The sequence below is a fragment of the Saimiri boliviensis genome, chromosome 15 (assembly GCF_048565385.1).
Source record: "Saimiri boliviensis isolate mSaiBol1 chromosome 15, mSaiBol1.pri, whole genome shotgun sequence".
NCBI lineage: Eukaryota > Metazoa > Chordata > Mammalia > Primates > Cebidae > Saimiri > Saimiri boliviensis.
Genome location: NC_133463.1, coordinates 26,050,527 through 26,076,199, shown reverse-complemented (window position 1 = coordinate 26,076,199; position 25,673 = coordinate 26,050,527). Strand labels below are relative to the sequence as shown.

The 25,673-nt window shown below is 42.0% G+C and overlaps 1 protein-coding gene across 8 annotated transcripts in view; it reads left to right on the top strand.

The window, feature by feature from the left end:
- Positions 1-25,673, top strand: part of LOC141581435 (tubby-related protein 3-like) — a 54,992-nt gene that overhangs the window by 11,726 nt on the left and 17,593 nt on the right. For 6 of the 8 annotated variants that reach the window (XR_012514041.1, XM_074386795.1, XM_074386793.1 and 3 more), the window contains exons 1-4: positions 10,638-11,821; positions 18,160-18,211; positions 21,328-21,499; positions 22,794-22,928. Coding sequence is in view for 7 of the 8 variants with exons in the window: in XM_074386795.1 (XP_074242896.1) it covers positions 18,176-18,211; positions 21,328-21,499; positions 22,794-22,928 (343 nt within the window). In the remaining variant the exon portion in view is untranslated. Of the gene's footprint in view, positions 1-10,637; positions 11,822-18,159; positions 20,236-21,327; positions 21,500-22,793; positions 22,929-25,673 lie in introns of those variants that run through there. The other 2 variants (XM_074386796.1, XM_074386794.1) reach the window with 2 other exon arrangements.

Sequence of the window (25,673 nt, the reverse complement as noted above, 5' to 3'; positions counted from 1 at the left end):
AATGAGACAGGAGCCGCGATCACACGGACCAATCGGCGGCGGTGACAGTGCGGTGAGGTTGCCAGGAGGCGGGACGGGGCGGCGTGCCAGCCTCGCCGCTCTAGCGATGGAGGCGAAGAGTGTGTAGGTCATGGTGGGCGCTTCTTCCAGGCAGGCATGGAGTCTTCCAGCGACGACAGGTCAGGTAGCGCCGTGGCAGGTCTCCTCCTGAGTGAGGCAGAGGGGCGAAGCCAGAAGGCTGAGGTCCTCTCAGGGAGTCCTGCGGGGAGAGGGCGGGACTGGGGACTTGGCGACCCGCGGAGGGACTGGGTTCAACTGGCCCCTTGTCCCACTCGCGTGTGGGGACCCCTTTCTCAAGTGGAGCTGTGTCTCTACAGCCTGCGCCGTGGGCAGAGACCTTGGTTCAGGTCCCTGCTCAGGAACTTCTGTAGTTTTCGTGTTGGGCTCCCTCGGCTCCTCTGGGCCTCGGGTTTCTCTTGGGGGAGACGTGCTGGCCTCACTCCGCTTATATGCCCGATGGTGTCACAGCCGAGAGGGGGACCCAGCCCTTCGCGGGAGGCAGAGTGGGAGATTGCGGGTGATGTTTAGTAACTTGTTCCAACGCCGCTGCTTTGGACGGGTAACACTGAATTTTATTTTTAGTAGAGATCGGGTTTCACCATGTTGACCAGGATGGTTTCAATCTCTTGACCTCATGATCCACCCGCCTCGGCCTCCTAAAGTGCTGGGATTATAAGCATGAGCCACCGTGTCCGGCCCCCACCCCCCATTTCCAAAAAATAAAAATAAAAAATTGGCCGTGCGTGGTGCTGTAATCCCAGCACTTTGAGAGGCTGAGATGGGCTGATTGCCTGAGCTCAGGAGCTTGAGACCAGCCTGGGCAACACGGCAAAACCCCGTGTCTACTAAAGTACAAAAAAAATTAGCCCGGCGTGGTGGGGCGTGCCTGTTGTCCCAGCTACTTGGGAGGCTGAGGCAGGAGAATTTCTTGAAACCAGAAAATGGAACTTGCAGTGAGCTGGATCGTGCCACTGCACTCCAGCATGGTGCTAGAGCGAGACTTCATCTCAAAAAAAAAAAAAAAAAAAAAAAAAAAAATCCTGTGATGTGTAGAAAATCTGTAACAAGAAAACAAGAAATATTTATTTATTATTTATTATTTTTATAGAGACTGGGTTTCTTCATGTTGGGCAGGCTGGGCTCCAACTCCTGATTTCAGGTGATCCGCCTGCCTCGGCCTCCCAAAGGGTTAGGAATTACAGGCATGAACCACAACACCTGGCCCAAAATACTTCTGAAATATGCTTTGGAAAAATAAAGTTATTACTATTTAGCTTTGCAGGAAGAAACTTCAATAAATCTACAAGGTAGGTATTATAATCTCATTTTACAGAGAGACATGAAACTCATATGAAAGGAGTTCACCTCCTTTCTCCCCAAATTCATTTAGAGCATCTGTGAGTTTCATATCTCTCTGTAAAATAAGATTATAGTGCCTACTTTGTAAAGGTTATTGTGAGAATTAAATAATAGATATTTAATGCCATTCCTGGCATGCAGTATTAAGTACTCACTAAGTGGAACTGTACTTAAGTGCAACTAGCAGAGTGACAACATATTTTAACAGTGTTTCAGTAACAATACAACTTTTGACTTTCAAATATTTTTTATTTTTTTGAAACGGAGTCTTGCTCTGTTGCCAGGCTGGAGTGCAGTGGCACATTTTCAGCTCATGGTAACCTCCACTTCCTGGGTTCAAGCAATTCTCCCTGCCTCAGCCTCCCGAGTAGCCAGGATTACAGGTGCCTGCCACCATGCCTGACTAATTTTTGTATTTTTAGTAGCGATGGGTTTTCACCATGTTGGCCAGAGTGGTCTCAAACTCCTGATCTCAGGTGATGCACCCGCCTCGGCCTCCCAAAGTGCTGGGGTTACAGGTGTGAGCCACCACACCCAGCCTAAAGATTTTTTTTAATACAGGGGGAGTTCTTAGAAATGTCTGGGTTTCCAGCATTCGAAAGATTATGCAGAAGTTTTTGAAAGGTTATAAAGTATTCTGATGAAATCATTAGTCTTCTCACTGAAGTGATGCTTAAGGTAATACATTCATTTGTAGTATTAAAAAGTATTGGCTGGGCGCGGTGGCTCATGCCTGTAATCCCAGCACTCTGGGAGGCCAAGGCAGGTGGATCACAAGGTCAAGAGATCGAGACCATCCTGGTCAACATGGTGAAACCCCGTTTCTACTAAAAATACAAAAAATTAGCTGCGCATGGTGGTGCGTGCCTGTAATCCCAGCTACTCAGGAGGCTGAGGCAGGAGAATCGCCTGAACCCAGGAGGTGGAGGTTGCAGTGAGCCAAGACCACACCATTGCACTCCAGCCTGGGTAACAAGAGCAAAACTCTGTCTCAAAAAAAAAAAAAAGTATTGAAGGCCGGGCACAGTGGCTCACGCCTGTAATCCCAGCACTTTGGGAGGCTGAGGTGGGCAGATCACAAGCTCAAGAGATCAAGACTATTCTGGCCAACATGGTAAAACCCATCTCTACTAAAAATACAAAAATTAGCTGGGCTTGGTAGCACGTGCCTGTAGTCTCAGATACTTGGGAGGCTGAGGCAGGAGAATAGCCTGAACCCAGGAGGTGGAGATTGCAGTGAGCTGAGATTGTGCCACTGTACTCCAGCCTGGCGACAGAGCAAGACTCTATCTCAAAAACAAAAATAATCTTCCCAAGCATGTTGATTTATGCCTATAATCCTAGCACTTAGGGAGGCTGAGGCAGGAGGAAGAAGACGGCTTGAGGCCAGTAGCTCAAGACCAGTCTGGGCAACATATTGAGACCCCATGTCCGTCTGTTGGTCCGTTGTGCTCGTTCGTGTTCTCTCTCAAGAAATAGGATCTTGCTATAATGCCCAGGCTAGTCTTGAACTCTGGCCTCAAAGGATTCTTGCACCTTGGCCTCCCAAAATGCTGGACAGGCATGAGCCACTCTGCCTGGCCCAAGACCCTGTCTCTTTAAAAAAAAAAAAAAAAAAAAAAAAAAATCTAGGCTGCCATGTTGGCTCATGCCTGTAATCCCAGCACTTTGGAAGACCAAGGCCGGTGAATCACCTGAGGTTAGGGGTTCAAGATCAACCTGGCCAACAAAGTAAAACCCCATCTCTACTAAAAATACAAAATTAGCTGGGTACGGTGGCACATGCCTGTGATCCCAGCTATTTGGGAGGCAGAGGCACTAGAATCACTTGAATCTGGAGACAAAGGTTGTAGTGAGCCAAGATGGCGCCATTGCACTCCAGTCTGGGCAACAAGAGTGGAAACTGTCTCAAAAAAAAAAAAAAAAAAAAAATGATAGCAGTTGCAGTTTGAATGCTTACCTTGAGCCAAGTTTCATTTAATCTTCACAATTACCTTGTGAGTTAAGTGTCAGTGTCCTCACTTTGTAAATTAGGAAACTTGAGGCTTTACTAGGTTAAGTTGCACTGGGAACTGTGCTGTAACCACACAGCACACATCTCTAAATGGGGACTTAATGCCAGGTGTGGTGGCTCATGACTGTGATCCCAGCACTTTGGGAGGCTAAGGTGGGTGGATCACGAGGTCAAGAGATTAAGACCATCCTGGCCAATATGGTGAAACCCTGCCTCTACTAAAAATACAAAAATTAGCCAGGCTTGGTGGCATGCACCTGTAGTCCCAGCTACTCGGGAGGCCATGGCGGAAGAATTGCTTGAACCCAGGAGGCAGAGGTTGCAGTGAGCCGAGATTGCACTACTGCACTCCAGCCTGGCGACCCCATCTCAAAAAAGGAAAAAAAAAATGGGGACTTACAATTAGTTTGAACTAATATAGGCCAAGCCAGGGGTCAGCTAACCTTTTCTTTTCTTTTTTTTTTTTCAGACAGGGGTCTTGCTTTGTTGCCCAAGCTGGTCTTGAATTCCTAGACTTAAGCCATCTTCCCACCTCAGCCTCCCTAGCAGCAGGGACTATAGGCATGCACCATGCCCCACCACCCCTGGCCAATAGTTCTTTTCTGTAAAGATCTAGACCAAATATTTTTGGTTTTGTGGGCCATACAGTCTCTGTCCCAGTTATTCGTTACTCAGTTTGGCTGTTGCAACACAAAAGCAGCCATAGGTAATAGGTAAGTGAATGAATGTGTCTGTTTCAATAGGAATTTATAGACACTGGAATTTGAAGATTTTTTTTTATTTATTACTTCCTACATAGTTGATAAATTTTTTTTTGAGACAGAGTTTCACTGTGTTGTCCAAGCTGAGTGCAGTGGTGCAATCATAGCCCACAACAACCTCAAACTCCTGGGTTCAAGCAATCCTCCTGCCTCAGCCTCCTGAGTAGCTGGGACTACAGGTGTGCACCACCACGCCCAGCTAATTCTTAAACTTTTTGTAGAGACAGGGTCTCACTATGTTGCTCAGGCTGGTCTCAAACTCCTGGCCTCAAGCATTCTGCCCATTTAGGCCTTCCAAAGTGCTAGGATGACAGGCATGAGTCACTGCACCTGGTTAGAATTTGAATTTAATATAATTTTTACATGTCTCAAAATATTTTTCTTCAGATATTTTTATCCTTTTAAAAATGTGAAATTCATAGGCCAGTCTTGATGGCTTACACCTGTAATCTCAGCACTTTGGGAGGTCGAGGTGGGGTAGATAACCTGAGGTCAGGAGTTTGAGACAAGCCTGACCAACATGACAAAACCCAGTCTCTACTAAAAATACAAAATAAGCTGTTGTGGTGGTGCATGCCTGTAATCCCAGCTACTCAGGAGGCTGAGGCAGGAGGATTGCTTTAACCTGGGAGACAGAGGTTTTGGTGATCCGAGATGATGCCATTGCACTCCAGCTTGGATGACAAGAGCAAAACTCCGTCTCAAAACAAACAAACAAAAATGTGGAATTCATTCTTAGCTCACAGACAATATGAAAACTGACAGCAGGCCAGATTTGGCCCACAGGCTGTAGTTTGCCACCCCTGTGCTAAATCATAAAAGTATTTTTTTCCTGGAAGGTCATAGTTACTCAAACTATGAATATTACTTAAGAGAGCAGTGAGGGTTATTTTTATATTAAAATGGAACCCGTTCCATTATGGAACAAAACCCAAAATTTAATTTTCAATATAAAACTTGGAGATGGGCATAGTGGCTCATGCTTGTAATCACAGCATGATTAGGAGGTTGAGGTGGGCCAATCACCTGAGGTCAGAAGTTCGAGACTAGCCTGGCCAACATGGTAAAATCCTGTCTCTACTAAAAATACAAAAAAAAAAAAAAAAAAAAAAAATAGTGGGACATGGTAGCACATGCCTGTGGTACCAGCTACTGGGGAGGCTAAGGCAGGAGAATCACTTGGACCTGGGAGGAGTGGGTGGTAGCGAGCCAAGATCATGCCATTGCATTCCATCCTGGGTGACTGAGTGAGACTCCATCTCAAAAAAACAAAACAAAACAAAACAAAAAAACAAAAACTTGGGCTCTAAAGATATGTTGTTCTGTAGATGGTCTCTGGACTATATTTTCCTCCTTTCTCCCCAATTTTACTCAGAGCATAAAAGCACTTTCTTAGACTGTTAGAAGCACTTGGATTGGAAATGTTTCCTGTATAACGGTAACCTGTATAAACATCAATATGTCAATAACAGATTATTAGTGCGAAATTTAAATGTCCATAAACTGAAAGGGAATAATGACTGGTGACTGGGTCTATGAAATTACAAAAGTAAAACCTAAAGGGAGTGGTAAGTTTTCCTCTTCTGCTACCCTTGTCAGCCAATGTCCTGATATAGTTAATAAAATACTTTTTTAAATTAAAAAACATGTTTTGAATAATACTTTTGTTTTTTGACACCCTACCTTTGAAGTAATTATTGTGGATAGTTTGTATATATCCTTCTGGAATTCTTCTATTCCTCTAGACATCACAGATAACTTTTTCCACTTACAGTTATTTATTTATTTATTTATTTGTTTGTTTATTTATTTATTTTTCATGAATGTCTTACTCTCTTACCCAGGCTGGAGTTTGGTGGTATGATGCTAGCTCAACCTCCTGGGCTCAAAAAATCCTCCCAACTCAGCCTTCCAAGTAGCTGGGACTAAAGGCATGCACTGCCAAGTCCAGATAATTTTTATTTTTACTTTTTTTCTAGAGGCAGTTCACCATGTTGCCCAGGCTGGTGGTGAGCTCCTGGGCTCAAGTGATCCTCCCACCTCCTAAAGTGCTTGAATTACAGGTGTGAATCACTGTGCCTGGCCATGTTGTGGTTTCAATATACATTTACCTAAAGACTAATCATATTGAATATCTTTTCATATGCTTATTGCCCATTCGTAAAAGTTATTTTGTGAATCTTTTGCCCTGCCCCTCCACCTTTTTTTAAAGACAGGATCTCACTCTGTTCCCCAGGCTGGAGTGCAGTGGCACAAATATGACTTACTGGAGCTTTGACCTTCCTGGCTCAGACAATCTTTCTGCCCCATTTTCCCAAGTAGCTGGGACCACAGGATCATTCTACCACACACCTGGCTAATTTTTTTTTTTTTTTTTTTTTTTTTTTGGTAGAGACAGTGCCTCCCTATGTGGCCTAGGCTTTTGCCCAATTTTTATTTTATTTTTTGAGACAGTTTCGCTCTGTTGCCCAGGTTGGAAGTACAGTCATGAAATCTCAGCTCACTGCAGCCTCCACCTCCTGAGTTCAATTGATTCTCCTGCCTCAGCCTCCAGAGTAGCTGGGAAACCAGGTATGCCCAACCACGCCCAGCTAATTTTTTGTATTTTCAGTAGAGATGGGATTTCACCATGCTGGCCAGGCTGATCTCCAACTCCAGGCCTCTCAAAGTGCTGAGATTACAGGTGTGAACTACCAGGCCTAGCTGTAAGTTTTAGTTAGGTTGTTAGTCTTAATTAATCTGTAAGACTCCTTTAGATTATAAAATTTTTGTTGGATATATGTTTTGCAAATATTTTCCCTAGTTTGTGGCTTGCCTTCTAATTTTCATAACAGTATCTTTGCAGAACAAAAGTTTTTCATTTTGATGAAGTCCACCTTGCTGATTTTTAAGTATGTGAATTTAAGTAAAAGTCATAATTGTACCTACAATTTTTCTCCTAAAGGATATTAGTCAATCTTTAATTAAGCATGCATAACTAGATTTAAGAATAAAAAATTGTTTTTTGTAGCTGTTTTCTTGAGGTAAACTTTTTATTTCCTTCATCTTTCCTGTGTAATATCTTTGCAATAATTCCTAGTCACACATACTACAATTATTTCTGTTAAATTGAACCAAATTTTTTTAAATTATATTTAACTTTATGCAGCAAATTACTAAATATTTACAATTATGAATTTCTCTAAAATAAATTGCAAAGTTGTCTTCCTTATCAATGCACACTGGCACTTACTGCATTAATTTAATGAAAGAAGATAACTATAATCTAATTTCTAAGTCCAAAGGAAGCCTTCACTCAAGTTACTATCAGGAAAAGCAACTGGTTGCTCAAGCCTTTATATATGCAAGTCTTATCCTGCTGCTTTTCTGGCAAGGATGGTGTTTACTTTCTCTAGTACCACAGAAGGAGCCTGTTTAGCCTCCTGCATCACTGGCCAAATTGCAGTTGAGTGCTGATTACAGCATCCTTATCTAGCACAATGTAGGAAGCAGCAAGAAACACTGATTGTTTAGTGCTGTTGGATTTTGTGTTACTGACAGCTCAAAAATTTACTCTTAACAGACTGAGAGAAGTTGATAGGAATGTTGAGAGTGTTGCATAATCATAGATTCTCATGGGTCATTAATAACATTATTCAGTTCTTCGAAGTACTTGGCAGCCTGGTCTGTTGAGTATAGCACTAGACTAGCAATGGAACGAGTAATGTTTTAAAGTAGGCTCAAAGTTTCTCTGTTACTTACCTTGAGCAAATTTATTCATTATTCATACTGTCCTCATTCCCTAGAAATAACTGTGTGTGCATTATTTAGGTCAGGCATCCCCAAACTTTTTACACAGGGTGCCAGTTCACTGTCCCTCAGACCATTGGAGGGCCACCACATACTGTGCTCCTCTCACTGACCACCAATGAAAGAGGTGCCCCTTCTTGAAGTGCGGCAGGGGGGCGGATAAATGGCTTCAGGGGGCCGCATACGGCCTGCAGGCCGTAGTTTGGTGACGCCTGATTTAGGTGGTAGAATAAAGGGCAATGAGATTTTTTTGTTTTTTTTTTTGAGATGGAGTCTTGCTTTGTCACCCAGGCTGGAGTGTAACGGTGTGATTTCAGCTCTCTACAATCTTCACCTCTTGCGATTCTCCTGCCTTAGCCTCTCAAGTAGCTGGGACTGCAGGCGTGGGCCACCATGCCTGGCTAATTTTTGTATTTTTAATAGAGATGGGGTTTCACCATGTTGGTCAGGCTGGTCTTGAACTACTCACCTCAAGTGATCTGCCCACACAGCCTCCCAAAGTGCTAAAATTACAGGTGTGAGGCACTGCATCCAGTGGCAGTGTTATTTTTAAGGGTAGTCAGTCCACAACTATGAAAAAAAATTACCAAAATGCATATATTTTTTCTTTTTATTTTGAAAAAATTTAAATTTGCTGAAAAGTCACAGGAAAGCACAGCTGATAAACCTATGCCCTTCACCTAGATTTATCTTTTTTTTTTTTTTTTTTTTGAGACGGAGTTTCACTCTTGTTACCCAGGCTGGAGTGCAATGGCATGATCTCGGCTCACCACAACCTCCGCCTCCTGGGTTCAGGCAATTCTCCTGCCTCAGCCTCCTGAGTAGCTGGGATTACAGGCATGCACCACCATGCCCAGCTAATTTTTGTATTTTTAGTAGAGACGGGGTTTCATCATGTTGACCAGGATGGTCTCGATCTCTTGACCTCGTGATCCACCCGCCTCGGCCTCCCAAAGTGCTGGGATTACAGGCTTGAGCCACTGCGCCCGGCCCTCTAATTTTTTTTTTTTTTTTTTTTTTTTTTTTGAGACAAGCCTGGGCAACATAGTGAGACCTTGTCTCTACTAAAAAGAAAAGAAAATTAGCCAGGCATGATGGCACACACCCGCGGTCCCAGCCACTTAGGAGGCTGAGGTGGGAGGATTGCTTGAGCCTGGGAGGTTGAGGTTGAGGCTGCATGACAGAATGAGATCTCCTCTCCTAATAGAATATAGCAAAGTTGAAGGCGTTTTGCAGATGTCATTAAGGTCCCTAGTTGATCACAAGGGAATTATTCTGGGTGTGCCTGGTCTAATCAGATGAGCACTTTGTTTTATTTTCTTATTGGCGACAGTCTCGCTCTGTCATCCAGACTAGAGTGCAGAGGCGTGATCTCAGCTCACTGCAACTTCCACCTCCTGGGTTCAAGCGATTCTTATGCCTTAGGCTTCTGAGTGGCTGGGACCACAGATGTGCACCACCATGTCTGGCTAATTTTTGTATTTTTAGTAGAGATGGAGTTTCACCATGTTGGCCAGGCTGGTCAAGCCGTTCTCCTGCTACAGCCTCCTAATTAGCTGGGACCACAGGCACAAGCCACCACACCCGGCTGATTTTGTATTTTTTTTTTTTTTTTTTTTAAAGAAGAGGAAGAAAGAGAAAGAGGAAGAGGGAGAGAGGATGGGGTATTGCCGTATTGCCCAGGCTAGAATGCAGTCTAAATATGGGTATGCTTATAATTGTCCTTAATAATGGAGACATGAAAGAAAATGAGGGAAGAGAATAACAAACAAGGAGCCAACCAAGATTTCATTTAAACTTCTAAATTGATATGATGTAGTACTGATAAGAGTATATATTTTGTATATTCAAAGTGGAGAGTTCTATAAATGTTAATCACATCTACTTGTTCCAGATCTGAGTTCAAGACCTGAATATCATTGTTAATTTTCTGTCTCATTGATCTGTCTAATATTAATGTTGAAGTCTCCCACTATTATTATGTGGGAGTCCAAGTCTCTTTATAAGTCCTGTATGTCTAGGTATTCCTGTATTGGGTGCGTATACATTTAGGATCTTTAGCTCTTCTTGTTGTTGCATTGATCCTTTTATCATTATATAATGTCCTTCTTTGCTTCTTCTGATCTCCGTTGCTCTATTGTAACCTCTGCCCTTTATTCATTTATTTTAGCTCTCTGTTCGGTTGGTAAATCCCTCTCCATCCCTTGTTTAGAGTCTTTGTGCATCCTTGAATGTGAGATGGATCTGGATGCAGCACACTGATGGGTCTTAGTTTTTCATTCAAATTGCCTGTCTTTGGATTGGGGGATTTAGTCAATTTAAATTTAGAATTAATAATAATATATGTGAGTTTAATACTATCATTAGCTGGCTATTTTGTCCATTAGTTGATGTAAATTCTTCATTATATTGATGCTCTTTTTGATAATTTTTTTAGAAAGGCTGATACTGTTTGTTCCTTTCATATGTGTAGTGGTTCTTTCAGAAGCTCTTGCAAAGCAGGGCTGGTGGTGATGAAATCTCTGAGTGCTTGCTTATTCACAAAAAACTTTATTTTTCCTTCACATGTGAAGCTTAGCTTGGCTGGATGTGAAATTCTGGGTTGAAAGTTCTTTTCTTTAAGGATGTTGAATATTGGCCCCCACTCTCTTCTGGCTTGTAGGGTTTCTGCTGAGAGATCTGCTGTAAGTCTGATAGGCTTCCCTTTGTGGGTAACCTGACCTTTCTCTCTGGCTGCCCTTAGTATTTTCTCCTTCATTTCAACCCTGGTGAATCTGACGATTATGTGCCTTGGGGTTGCTCTTGTTGAGGAATATCTCTGTGGTGTTCTCTGTATTACCTGGAGTTGAATATTATCCTGCCTTACTAGGCTGGGAAAATTTTCCTGAATAATGTCCTGAAGCGTATTTTCCAGCTTGGATTCATTCTCTTCGTCACATTCAGGTACACCTATCAAGCGTAGATTAGGTCTTTTCACATAGTCCCATATTTCTTGGAGACTTTGCTCGTTCCTTTTTATCCTTTTTTCTCTCGTCTTGTCTTCTTGTTTTATTTCATTGAGTTGATCTTCGACCTCTGATATCCTTTCTTCTGCTTGATCAATTCGGCTGTTAAAACTTGTGCATACTTCACGTAGTTCTCGTATTGTGTTTTTCAGCTCCATCAATTCACTTATTTTCCTCTCTAAATTTTGTATTCTTGTTGACATTTCGTCAAACCTTTTTTCAAAGTTCTTAGTTTCTTTAGATTGTGTTATAACAAGTTCTTTTAATTCACAGAAGTATCTTATTATCCACGTTTTGAAGCCTGCTTCTGTAATTGGAACACACTCGTTCTCCATCAAGCCTTGTTTCGTTGCTGATGAGGAACTGGGATCCCCTGCTGAGGAAGAGGCGTTCTGATCTTGGGTATTCTCAGCCTTTTTTGACCGTTTTCTTCCCTTCGTTGTAGATTTATCCATCTGTGGTCTTTATAATTACCGTCTTTGTAATTGGGTTCCTGAGTGGACGTCCAACTTACTGATTCTCAGCGCCGAAATCTGAGCAACCCACTGCACCGACTAAATCAGCGGCGTTAAGATTGAGGGTGCTTTTCCGACTCTGCACCGAGAACCGACGCTCCGAGGCGCCGGCAAAACCGCCTCGCCGGTCACAAGAGTCGCTCTGGCGACCCGTGGGGCTCCTCCGCTGGGAATCTCCTGGTGCGTGAGCAACAAGAATTCATGTGAAGGTGTGGCGTCCTCTCCTTCTTTGCGCTTTCAGTGGGAGCTACAATCCCGAGCTGCTAGTGATCAGCCATCTTGGATCTCTCTTGTTGAGAAAAATAAGAGGAAAAACAGGTATTCCACTTTTTTTTTTTTCCTGTAGGAATTCTTTCTGTTTTGTGTTGATTTATTAACCAGACGTGGTTATAGTTAGGCTTGCTATTCAATGACTAAGTTAAAATGAAGGAAAAGAGAGCATTAACTCAGGCTGGGATGGTGGCTCATACCTGCAATCCCAGCACTTTGGGAGGCCGAGGTGGCCGGATCACCTGAGGTCAAAAGTTCGAGACCAACCTGGCCACCACGGCGAAATCCCATCTCCACAACTAGTGCCTGTAATCCCAGCTACTTGGGAGGCTGACGCAGGAGAATTGCTTGAACCCGAGAGGTGGAGGTTGCAGTGAGCTAAGATCACACATCTGCACTCCAGCCTGGGTGACAAAGACTGTCTCAAAAAAAAAAAAAAATTAACTCAGAAAAATGTAATTTTAGCAAGATGATATTCCATGTTAGACTAGAAATTTTAGTTAAATATAAGTCTATAACAGAAACATTTGAAAAATTTAGTTGTATGTCAGAACTTAGCATTTTTCAAGAAGTTTTAGCATGGGTGAGAAGGGAATGATTTGTTTGCCCCCAAGCCAGAATCATCACACCTTTGGCTTAGTGTTGAGAACAGAGTGCACATTCATAGCAGCAGCTGTTTGAAAATACTAGTTCATGATGGAGAAAAAAAATTTTTTTTTGAGACAAGGTCTGGCTCTGTTGCCTGGGCTGGAGTGCAAGTGGCATGATCTCGGCTCACTGCAACCTCTGCTCCTGGGTTCACACGATCCTCCTGCCTCAGCCTCTCGAGTAGATGGGATTACAGGCACACACTACCACATCTGGCTAATTCTGTGTATTTTCAGTAGAGACGGGGTTTCACCCTGTTGGCCAGGCTGGTCTCGAACTCCTGAGCTCAGGCAATCCACCTGCCTCAGCCTCCCAAAGTACTGGGATTACAGGTGTAAGCCACCATACCCAGCCAAAATTTTTTTTAATTAAAAAAAAATACTAGTCTATAACAATATAATTTTTTTCCAAGTTCTCCTTTTGCTGTATAATATCCATAAATGTTTGTCTTAGTCATTTTATATAGAACCTTAAAAAATTTATACTGATACATGGCCAGGCACGGTGGCTCATGCCTGTAATTCCAGAACTTTGGGAGGCTGAGGTGGGTGAATCACTTGAGGTCAGGAGTTTGAGACGAGCCTGGCCGACATGGCAAAACACCATCTCTACTAAAAATACAAAAATTAGCTGGGTTTGATGGTGAGAACCTGTAGTTCTAGCTACTCGGGAGTCCGAGGCATGAAAATGGCTTGAACCTGGAAGGTACAGGTTGCAGTGAGCCGAGTTCACAGCATTGCACTCTACCTGGGCGGTAGGGCAAGACTCTTGTCTCAAAAAAACAAAAATTTGGTGTCTCCCTACAGCTGGAGGTCTAGGTCTCCCTTTCCCTGCTCTGTGTAGTCTCCTCCTAGAGGCCCAGCCTCTGTGGCCTTGCGACCTGCAGAAATTGGGCGAGCCGCAGCTAAGACGCCGGGACCCTCTGGAAGCCTAGAAATGGAACCATTGACATTTAGGAATATGGCCATAGAATTCTCTCTGGAGGAGTGGCAATGCCTGGACCCTGCACAGCGGAATTTATATAGGAATGTGATGTTAGAGAACTACAGAAACCTGGCCTTCCTGGGCAGACAAGCAACCTCATCAAGCAGCTCCCTGACACCACAGCCAGGTAAATCCACAAAGATGGGAAAAAAACAGCACAAAAAAGATGAAACCATCATCAAAGACCAGAACACCTCTTCTCCTTCAAGGCATCACAACTCCTCAACAGCACAGAGTCACAACTTGACCAAGGAGTGCGACAAATTGACAGAAAAAGGTTTCAGAAGGTGGCTAGTGAGAAACATTTCTGAGCTAAAGGAACATGTTCTAACTCAAAGCAAAGCAATCAAAAACCTTGAAAAAAGTTAGACAAAATGCTAATTGGAATAACCAGCATAGAGAAGAACATAGACGACTTGATGGAGTTGAAAAACACAGCACAAGAACTACGTGAAGTAAACACAAGTTCTAATAGCCAGATCGATCAAGGAGAAGAAAGGATATCAGAGATTGAAGATCAACTCAATGAAATAAAAAGAGAAGGCAAGATAAGAGAAAAAAGGGTGAAAAGAAATGAACAAAGCCTCCAAGTAATATGGGATTATGTGAAAAGACCTAATCTACGCTTGATCGGTATACCTGAATATGACGGGGAGAATGAATCCAAGCTGGAAAACATGTTCCAGGATATTATCCAGGAGAACTTCCCAAGTCTAGCAAGGCAGTCCAAATTTCAAATTCAAGAAATACAGAGAACTCCCCAAAGATATTCCTCAAGAAGAGCAACCCCAAGGCACATAATTGTCAGATTCACCAGGGTTGAAATGAAGGAAAAAATGCTAAGGGCAGCCAGAGAGAAAAGCCAGGTCACCCACAGAGGGAAGCCCATCAGACTCACAGCAGATCTCTCTGCAGAAAACCTACAAGCCAGAAGAGAGTGGAGGCCAATATTCAACATCCTTAAAGAAAAGAACTTTCAACCCAGAATCTCATATCCAGCCAAACTAAGCTTTGTAAGTGAAGGAGAAATAAAATCCTTTACGGACAAGGAATTATTGAGAGATTTTGTCGCCACCAGACCTGCCCTACGAGAGCTCCTGAGAGAAACACTAAGCATGGAAAGGAACAAGTACCAGTCACTGCAAAAGCAAACCAGTTGGCAAAGACCAAAAATGCAATGAAGAAAATGAGGCAACTAATGGGAAAGAAAACCAGTCAGTAACAAAATGGCAGAATCAAATCACATATAGCAATATTAACATTGAAAGTAAATGGCCTAAATGCTCCAATCAAAAGACACAGACTGGCAAACTGGATAAAAAGTCAGAACCCATCGGTGTGCTGTATTCAGGAAACCCATCTCACATACAAAGACACACATAGACTCAAAATAAAGGGATAGAAGAAGATTTACGAAGCAAATGGAGAACAAAAAAAAGCAGGGGTTGTAATCCTAGTCTCTGATAAAATGGACTTCAACAAAGATCAAAAGAGACAAAGAAGGACACTACATTATGGTCAAAGAATCAATCCAACAGGAAGAGTTAAGTACCCTAGATACATATGTCCCCAACACAGGAGCACCCTGATACATGAAGCAAGTTCTTAATGACCTAAAACAAGATTTAGACTCCCACACAATAATAGTGGGAGACTTCAACACTCCACTGTCAATATTAGATAAATGAGCAGAAAATTAACAAGGATATCCAGGACTTGAATGCAGAGCTGGACCAAGTGGACCTAATACACATATATAGAACACTCCACCCCAAATCCACAGAATATACATTTTTCTCAGCACCGAATTGCACATACTCTAAAATTGACCATATCATTGGAAGCAAATCACCCCTCAGCAAATGCAAAAGAACAGAAATCATAACAAACAGGCTATCAGACCACAGCGCAGTCAGAATAGGACTCAGGATCAAGAAACACACACAAACCCGCATAACCACTTGGAAACTGAATAACCTGTTTCTGAGTGTCAACTGGAAACTGTCCCCCCCCCAAAAAAAAAAAAAGAAATACTAGACTTCCATAGAATCAACCCAAACGCCCATAAATGATAGATTGGACAAAGAAAATGTGATACATGTACACCATGGAATACTATGCAGCCATAAAAAACAAGTTTGTGTCCTTTGTAGGGACTTGGATGAATCTGGAAACCATCATTCTCAGCGAACTAATAATAAGAACAGAAAGCCAAACACCGTATGTTCTCACTCATAGGTGGGTGTTGAACAACAAGAACATGTGGACTCAGGGAGAGGAGCATCACACACTGGGGGCAGTTGAGGGGGGTAGGGAGAGACAGCAGGGGATGGGAAGGGAGGGGAGGATGGGGAGGGATAACATGGGGAGAAATGCCAGATATAGTATGCACCTAAAGTAAATAAATTAATTTTAAAAAATAAATAAATAAAAAATTTATATTTATACACACTGAATACCTGTAATAGTCTAGTACTCTATTTTTGTTTTATCTTGTTTTCTTTTGGTACTACATTAATGATGGATTTTTAAATTGGGCATTTAAAAGTATGTGACTGTAGATAAAAAACATTAAAGGAAACAGGAATATCTAGGTGAAACAAGGGGGCTACAAAGTCAAGGCCAGAGGCTATTGTATCTAACATTTTTGTTTATTTTTTCCTCTTTGGAGCTGGGAGAAAAGAGATGATTTATTGACTACCCAGTGTTTTGTGTTTGTTTGTTTTTGAGATGGAGTCTCACTCTGTCACCAGGCTGAAGTGCAGTGGTGCAATCTCTGCTCACTGCAACTTCTGCCTCCTGGGTTCAAGCACTTCTCCTGCCTTAGCCTCCCAAGTAGCTGGGACTACAGGCACACACCACCACACCCAACTACTTTTTATATTTTTTAGTAGAGATGGGGTTTCACCATGTTGGCCAGGATGGATTCAATCTCCTGAACTTGTGATCTGCGCACCTTGGCCTCTCCAAGTACTGGGATTACAGGTGTGAGCTGCCATGCCCAGCCATTTGTTTGTTTTGTAAACATAAAGGTCATGAGTGAATTAATAGAGGGGCATGTCAGAAAATCAGAAAGCACCTCCACGTCTGTGTCTGAGAGTGGTTAAATCTGCCTCACAAGTGATGAAGAAGAATCTTTGAGACAGCATGCAAATTCCAAGTTGCTGTGCATTAGTAAGATTCATAGAACCTTCTAAAATGTAAGAATACAGTGGCACACCATTAAGCCATAGATAAATGCTTTGATATAAATGGCACCTTGTAGTTCCAGTTTTTCTGGCACTAAGTTCCCAGTAAACATTTATCATGCAAATAATTGAGGACCATTTCTGCTTTATTTCATACTTTACACTTTCTAAGAATGATGAGTCACAAAATAAAGTCTTAAATTAGCAAATTCTCAAAAATAGAAAAGCCTTCAGAGAGAATTTTTTTTGAGATGGAGTCTCTCCCTGTTGCCCGGGCTGGAGTGCAATGGCACAATCTCAGCTCACTGCAACCTCTGCCTCCCAGGTTCAAATGATTCTCCTGCCTCAGCCTCCTGAATAACTGATTACAGGTGTGCAACATCCAGCTAATTTTTTGTATCTTCAGTAGAGACAGGGTTTTACCATCTTGACCAAGCTGTTCTTGAACTCCTGGCCTTGTGATGATCCTCCCACCTTGGCCTCCAAAATTGTTGGAATTATAGGAGTATGCCACCACACCTGGCCCAGAGAGAGTTTTTAAATGTTCAGAAGGAGTTAGTTTGTCAGCTGAAGACTGGTTTTATTCCATTTTTGTTGTTTTTTTCTTTCTTCAAGCAGATCTGTCTCTCAGTGGCAATAAATGTCATCTGTTTATCCACACTTAAAATCCTCTTCTTTGGTGACTGGCATGATAAATGTTATTAATGACAGACTTGAGTGAGTTAAATGAAATGCTCAGATCTTAAGGTTCTAGTAAGATGCTATATACAGTGTGATTTTCTTAGTCTTAGGACTAACTCCAAAAAAAAGAAATAAATATATTTGATTTTTCAGATGTAATTTACATGTCAGAAGGAGACCAGAACTGGGGTCTGTTTCTGCTGTTTAACCTTACACATGGCTCTTCATGTCTGTTTCTTCATCTTCAAAGTGTGAAAAATAATGATAACTGGTTCATAGGGCGTTTTAAAGGATAAATAAAATACCATGAAAAATGCTTACCACTGTGTTCAGAGCATAATGCTTAAGACAGTGTTTAAAAAAAAAATCCCTGCATTTATGGGGTCTGTGTTTTCATCTTTTTCCTATCCTTGGGATATATCAGCCTCCTCAGGTCCTCTGGAATAAGTGTGGTGTTAAGGGTGACAAGTCCTTCTGCATTCAGTGTGGGCAGCCTCTAGAAGCTGATGCCTTCTATGAGGCAGAATTGATTGGTTCCAAATAGCCCAAAAGAGTACATACAGGCTGACCATGGTGGTTCACACCTGTAATCCCAGTACTTTGGGAGGCTGAGGTGGGTGAATCACCTGAGGTCAGGAGTTCGAGACCAGCCTGGCCAACATGTTGAATCCCTGTCTCTACTATAAATACAAAAACACAGGCACAGTGCTGGGTGCCTGTAATCCCAGCTACTCAGGAGGCTGAAGCAGGAGATTCACTTGAACCTGGGAGGCAGAGGTTGCATTGAGCAGAGATCACACCACTGCACTCTAGTCTGAGCAGCGAGACTCGGACTCAAATTGACAACGATTTTTCCCTTTATATACTGCTTTATTTTTTTAACAGTGTCTCCCGTGAGGAAATGATGAAGATGCGACAGGCTAATCTGGATTATCAGGTGAGCAGAGTCTCCTTTTTTAAAATAGGTGGCCAACTACACTAACCATGATGCTCTGAAGCCTTGGTAGGGCCGTGGTAAGAATACTGGAAAGGAGACGGTTTGGGTGGTTACCTGTGAAGTAGTGGGTGGAGTTAGTGGTTACTGAACCAAGGCTCTGGGCTATGGGAAAACCAAAGGGCTTTCAAGATGTCAGCAACAAGATGGGCCTTGGATTTCCAATCACCAAAAGTTTCCCAGGTTTCTTTCTGAGGAATTAAAAGAATGTTTACATTGTATTTCTTTTTCTTTTTCTTTCTTTTTTTTTTTTTTGAGACAGAGTCTCACTCTGTTGCCAGGCACCAGGCTGGAGTGCAGTGGTATGATCTTGGCTCATTGCAACCTTCACCTCCCGGGTTCAAGCAATTCTCCTGCCTCAGCCTCCCGAGTAGCTGGGACTACAGGCATGCACCACCACGCCCAGCTAATTTTTGTATTTTAGTGGAGTTGGGGTTTCACTGTGTTGGCCAGGATGGTCTTGATCTCTTGATCTCGTGATCCGCCCACCTTGGCCTCCCAAAGTGCTGGGATTGCAGGTATGAATCATTGAGCAGGCCAGAGCTTTATTATTTTATTGGATAAATTTATTTCATGGAAATTTCCTCCTATCTAATCTCCTTTATTTTCTTATTTTTTATTTTGATATCACCATTCAATATTTTGCCCCCAGCCAATAATAGTAACACATACTACTAAATTCTTGGGAAGATAGGTTCTTTTACTGTCAATTTCCAAGATAATTAGGAAATTTAAAGGTGATTAAATTTTAGTCTATATGACACTTAAAATCATGAAGGCAGTGTATTTTGATTGCTTTTAGGGCATCTAACCATCAACTTTGGCTTTCTTCCTGTCTCCCTGACTTACATTTCTTGGTAATAAGTCCTTCCTTTATGTAGACTTGTTTAAAGCACTCTTAGCTTCCAGGGAAGTAAAATATAAATGAAGAATTGACATTGTTACATTCAAACACAAGTAGAACTTCTCTCTTGTCCAAACTGCATGACAGTTTTCACCAAGATGGCAGCTTGCACATATATATTTAATGACATTTTTCTTATCTGTAAACTTGGACAGTAGTATGATCTATTCAATACTGAGGTATAGTAGCTGTGGCCCTAATTACAGTTTGAGTCTACAGCTGTTTTTTTCTCAAGTCATTGATCTAAATGAAGTAGATAGAGCTTTCTCCAGATACCTTGGCAGGATCACTGTGGTCAGGGGTCTAGTCTGCCCTTTACAAGTCTGAGAGCTTAGTTTGTCAGTGAACCTAACTATAACCAGGTCCTTTGGCACAAATTCACACTAAACTCACAACAGTAAGTTATAAAACCAGAATCCCAAGTTATTAATTTACAAGGGGAGCTCTACTCCTTCAGTGTGTATTCATCTCTACTGTTCGTGATACTCTTTTCCTGGAAATACGAAGATGTTAAGCTGCAAATTATAGGGCTGACTGGTGAGCAAGGAATCAGAGAATGCGGTCAGGAGTTGGAGACCAGCCTGGCCAATATGGTGAAACCACATCTCTACCAAAAATATAAAAATTAGCTAGGCATGATGGCACGTGCCTGTAATCCCAGCTACTTTGGAGGCTGAGGCAGGAAAATTGCTTGAACCCAGGAGGCAGAGGTTGCAGTGAGCCAAGATCAGGCCAGTGCACTCTAGCCTGGGCAATAGAGCGAGACTCCATCTCCAAAAAAAAAGAGATATTTTTCTTTCTTGGACAAACCAGATAAACTCTATCAAATTCTAGTTCTTTGGCCTCTCTTTTCTACACCACAAGCAGAAAACTCCTTTTCTATAGAAAATATTTTCCTTACATGTGAACTCCATCTCTACAAAAAATATAAAAATCCCAAGTTTCTTACCAGCTCTACCACTTACACTATGTGACTTGGACAAGTCACTGAATTCTCTGGGACTCTGTTTCTTCATCTGTGGAGTATCATACTGACATCATGGATTGTAATGAAAAAAAAAAGGTATGTAAAGACAAGGACAGGCTGGGCACAGTGGCAATGCCTGTAAGCCCTTGTTTGTCAAGAGGTACCTGTACTATGTGCTAGTACCTGCCTTTCCATTTCATTCTTTTTTTCTGTCATGGTCTCTCATGCTTTTTTCCTGACTTGTCTTGCTACTATAGTCTTTATCTTGCTTTTATTCATAGAGTTGACCAGTTTCTATTTGATATGTTCCAACTGTCATTTTCTTCTTTTCATCTTTGACCAAAATTTGATTTCTAATTATGCAAGATAAACAAGAATGCCAAACTCACTGCTCTTTGACTGCTTAAAACATGGAAATAATTTAAGTTTTAGAGAATATTTTATCTCCAGTTATAAAAGAAAACTTTGAAAAAAAAAACAGAAAAGAGAAAATAATCATGCCTTAGTCTACCACCTCAAAAAATCACCCTTGCTGTGTTTGCCCACCCCCAAGCATGTGTGTTTATATGTTTTGAACTTGGATAATGCTATGATGATTACCATACATCTTCAACAGACTTGGATCATGGCCTCACCTTGGTTAGAAATGCATTGTGTGGGGGCAATGTGGTGGCTCATGCCTGTAATCTCAATACTTTGAGAGGCCAAAGTGGTCATACTGCTTGAGCTCAGGAGTTTGAGACCAGCCTGGGCAATATGGGGAAACTGGTCTCTACAAAAAATACTAAAATTAGCTGGGCATGGTAGCACACACCTGTAGTCCCAGCTGTGTTCAAGAGGTTGAGGTGGAAGGATCGGGTATGTCTTGGAGGTCAAGGCTGCAGTGAGCTCTGATGGTGCCACTGCACTCCAGCCTGGGCAAAAGTGTGAGAGTCTTTCTAAAGAAAAAAATACATTGTACAATTTTAAGTAGATCTTTATAGGTGTTAGGTGTTCAAAAGTATTTGTTAAATGAAAGGGTTGAATCCTTACTCTTCTCTGTGCCTCAGTTTTCCCATTTCTTAAGTGAAGAAAAAATAATTTACAGGACATTTTATGAGGATCAGTGAAAAACAAACTGTAAATGTTGGAAGTGACTAGGTCTTGTCAAAACTTTTCTGGTTGTGTGTCAAATCACTTTTTTCCCAGAGACTACTACTTGAGAAGAGGCAAAGGAAAAAGCACCTTGAGCCATTTATGATTCAACCCAATCCAGACTGGCAACCCAATCCGTATACCAGGCTATGTCCAGCAAAGCCAAGGGCCAAAAAGGAGCAGATTACTTTGGTGAAACATCCCAACAGCAATGTCATCTCACATGGTATTTAGGCAGCATCACTTCCTGCTGGGGTAAAATTTTCACAAACCTAGAAGGTGGGAGAATTATCAGATGGACCAAAGGGATAATATTAGTACCATTACTGGGTACCTTCTTAAATCTTTATAATCATATTTGGGGTCTTTTAAGAGAATAACATAAATGATGTAATCAGTGGAAGATGCCTTAACATTTGTGTCCATTTTAGAACTGTTTTCTTTTTTCTTTTTTTTTTTGAGACAGAGTTTTGCTTTTGTCACCTGCTGGAGTGCAGTGGCATGATCTTGGCCTGCTGCAGCCTCCTTCTCCCAGTTTCAAACAATTCTCCTGCCTCAACCTCCTGAGTAGCTGGGATTACAGGTGCCCACCACCACACCTGGCTAATGTTTTTATATTTTTAGTAGAGATGGGGTTTCACCATGTTGGCCAGGCTGGTCTCGAACTCCTGACCTCAGGTGATCCACCCATCTTGGCCTTCCAAAGTGCTGGGATTACAAGTGTGAGGCACTGCACCCAGCCAGAAATGTTTTCTAGATGCCAGATGAATGAGTTTAGAATGACCTATTTGAGGAACTTTGAATGTTAAATCATGGCAGAGGTGAATCATGAAACCAGGAATAGGTAGAGAGCATTCATTCTTCCATAGATGGTTCAAAGGACCATCTGAGATGGTGAAGAGGCAGAGGAATAATAAGATTATAAGAGCCTTTAAATAAAGCCACCTGAGCTATTGCCTTGGACAGGATCTGTACTATGGAATACTACTTTGTTTTCTTGGTCTTATTTTTAAGTTTCTGAAGGATATCCTCAGGTACGTATTACCTTAGTAACAGAGCATGTTAATGGAATGGACACCAGGCTAGGTGTGGTGGCTTATGTGTATGATCTCAACACTTTGGGAGGCCAAGGCAGGCAGATCACTTGAGGCCAGGTGTTTGAGACTAGGCTGGGCAACATAACAAGACTCCGTTTCTACAGAAAATTTAAAAATTAGCTGTAGTTCCAGCTACTCAGGGGGCTGAAGTGGGAGGATTGCTTGAGCCCAGGAAGTCGAGGCTACAGTGAGCTGTGATTACACCACTTCTCTCCAGCCTGGGTGACAGAGTAAGATCTTGTCTCAGAAAAAAAGAACACCAACTCTACTCTCTTAAGAAATGTTCTTATGGATGTTAAGAAAGGAGGGGAGATAAAATGATTTAGTAGTTCTTAATTCTGATCACATATGCCAAATCTACCCAGCTAAATAGTAAATAATACTTTGTTCCTTTTATAAAATTTATTTTATTTTGACCCCTAGATATTGACAGTCCAGCTGCTGTCCTGAAACCAGATGGAGTTTCTGATCCATCAGTAAGCTCCCCTGTTTTGGAAGAAGATACAGAAAACACCATGGCTTCCAAGCCAGGACTTAGGGAGAGTCTCCAAAAGCATGGTGAGGACTGGTAATGATTTTAAGGCGATTTTTCTTTTTACTCATTTGTAGTCTTTTCTTTCACTGTGGTTAACAATCTACATACTCAAAATTTCTCATGGTTTAGGGCCTCACAGAGGTGACAGTATTAAGCATCTTTTACATCTGAATATTGGTCGTTTTCAGCAACAGTAGTATTTATACTATTGCCTGAGAAAAATAAGGTAATCAAATATAAAATATTAGCTACCATAGAGGACTGTTTTTCTCTTTTTAACTGTTTTCAGTTCCCACCCTCTTCTGACAGAGCTGTCATTCAACCCTCTCCACCCTGCCTCCATTTCATAGTTGGTGATGATTGACAGTCTTTCTGCTAGTTGGAGCTCATTTCCATAAATATTCCCATACATTTCAAAGATCCCTTGTAGTCTTCTTTCCTTTTTAGAAAAATAATTTTATAATTAGAAGAGGTCAAGCATCCCCTTTTCAGATGAGAAAACTGAAGCCCATAATGAATACCCATTGGGTAACTACTTTGCCTTAGGCAAACATTGCTAGGTTGTGCGATGTATAAGTCAGGAGAGCTTACCATGGAATGGTAGAATAGATGAACAAATTCATATATTCACTTATTTCGAAATTATGTTTTGGCTGGTTGTAGTGGCTCATGCCTAAATCCCAAAACTTTGAGAGGCCGAGGTGAGTGGATCACCTGAAGGTCAGGAGTTCAAGACCAACCTGGCCAACATGATGAAACCCCATCTCTCCTAAAAATAGAAAAAGATTAGTCAGTTGTGGTGGGGGGTACCTGCAATCCCAGCTACTTGGGAGGCTGAGGCAGGAGAATCACTCAAACCCAGGAGGTGAAGGTGGCAGTTAGCCAAGATTGCACTATTGCACTCCAGCCTGGGCAACAAGAGTGAAACGTCTTCTCAAAAAACAAACAAACAAAACCAAAAAAACCCATATGTTTTGAGGCAGGCCAGGCATGATAGCTTATTCCTGTAATCCTAACACTTTGGGAGGCTGAGGCAAGCAGATCACTTGAGTCCAGGGGCTCAAGACCAGCCTGGGAAACATGGAGAAACATCTCTACAAAAAAATGCAAGAAGAAAAAAACAATTCGCCAGGTGCAGTGGCGCACACCTGTAGTTGTACCTGCTTGAGGGGCTGAGGCAGAAGGATTGATTGAGCCTGGGGAGCAGAGGTTGCACTAAGCTTGAGATGACATCACTGCACTCCAGCCTGGGTGACAGATCCTGTCTCAACCAAAAAAAAAAAAAAGTAAAGAAAGAAAATATGTTTTGAGTACATACCATATCTCAGGCATTATTCTAGGTACTTAGGATACAAGAGTAAACATGGTTCCTGCCCTCATGAAGCTTCATGCACTTCAATAGGCTAGAGCTAGAAAATTAAGGGGCTGAGAGAGCCTGAAAACCTCACTTGGAGGTTTGGGAAGCTTTCCAGAGAAAGTGATATCTGAGCTAGTGCCTGACACGGGAAGAGGTGCTGGCCAGTTCAGAATGGCAGCAGCTCAGGATATGTGGTCATAGGGAAGGAAGGGGGTTGTAGAGAGATGAGCCAGGATAGGGAAGTGGGCTGTAATTATATGTGACCTGATAGACCACATAAGGACATTTCATAGTAATAGAATCATACAATATTTGTTTTTGTGTGTGTGTCTTGGATTTTACTTAGTATGTTTTCAAGATTCCTTCATGTTATAACCAGTGTCAGTACTTCATTCCTTTTTACTGTTGGATAACACTTCATTGTATGGATAAACCACATTTTGTTGATCAGCTGATGGACATTTGATTGTTTCCACTTTCCCAACTGTTAGGAATAATGTTGCTATGAACACTCATTTTTTTTGGAAATGGAGTTTTGCTCTTGTTGCCCAGGCTGGAGTTCAGTGGTGTAATCTCGGCTCACCGCAACCTCTGTCTCCTGGGTTCAAGTAATTCTCCTGCCTCAGCTTTCCAAGTAACTGGGATTACAGGCATGTGCCGACATGCCCAGCTAATTTTGTATTTTTATTAGAGACAGGGTCTCTCCTTGTTGGTCAGGCTGGTCTTGAATTCCTGACCTCAGGTGATCCACCCGCCTTGGCCTTCCAAAGTGCTGGGATTACAGGTGTGAGCCACCACACCTGGCCACAGCTGAGATCTTACAGGTGTGCACCACCATGCTTGTTTGATTTTTGTATTTTTAGTAGAGATGGGGTTTCACCATGTTAGCCAGGATGGTCTTGATCTCTTGACCTCGTGATCCACCCACCTCGGCCTCCCAAAATTCTGGAATTACAGGAGTGAGCCACTGTGCCTGGCTGACACATTCTATTTTTAAAAGAGGCTTTACATTTAAATGAAATGTAGGGAACAGAGAGAGTATAGTCTGGCAGTTGCCAGGGGCTCGGGGGAGGGGTATATGGAGAAATTGTTTAATGAATACAGGGTTTCCTTTTGAAGGGATGAAAACTGGGAACTAGGTAAAGGTGATTATATAACACTGTGAATGTACTGAATGACACTGAATTGTTCACTTTAAAATGGTTAATTTGATGTTGCCTTAAGTTTTACCTAGATAAAATAGTTACAAATAGAAAAAGCAAAGGTTGTTTACAAAGATACCAGTGTCAAAAAAACAAAAGGCTGAAGAACTATTCCAGAGTAAAGGAGACTAAAGAAACATGAAAACTGCATGCCACATATGATGTCAGTCTAGAGGGGAAGAAACTGCTACAAAGGGCATCATTGGTTA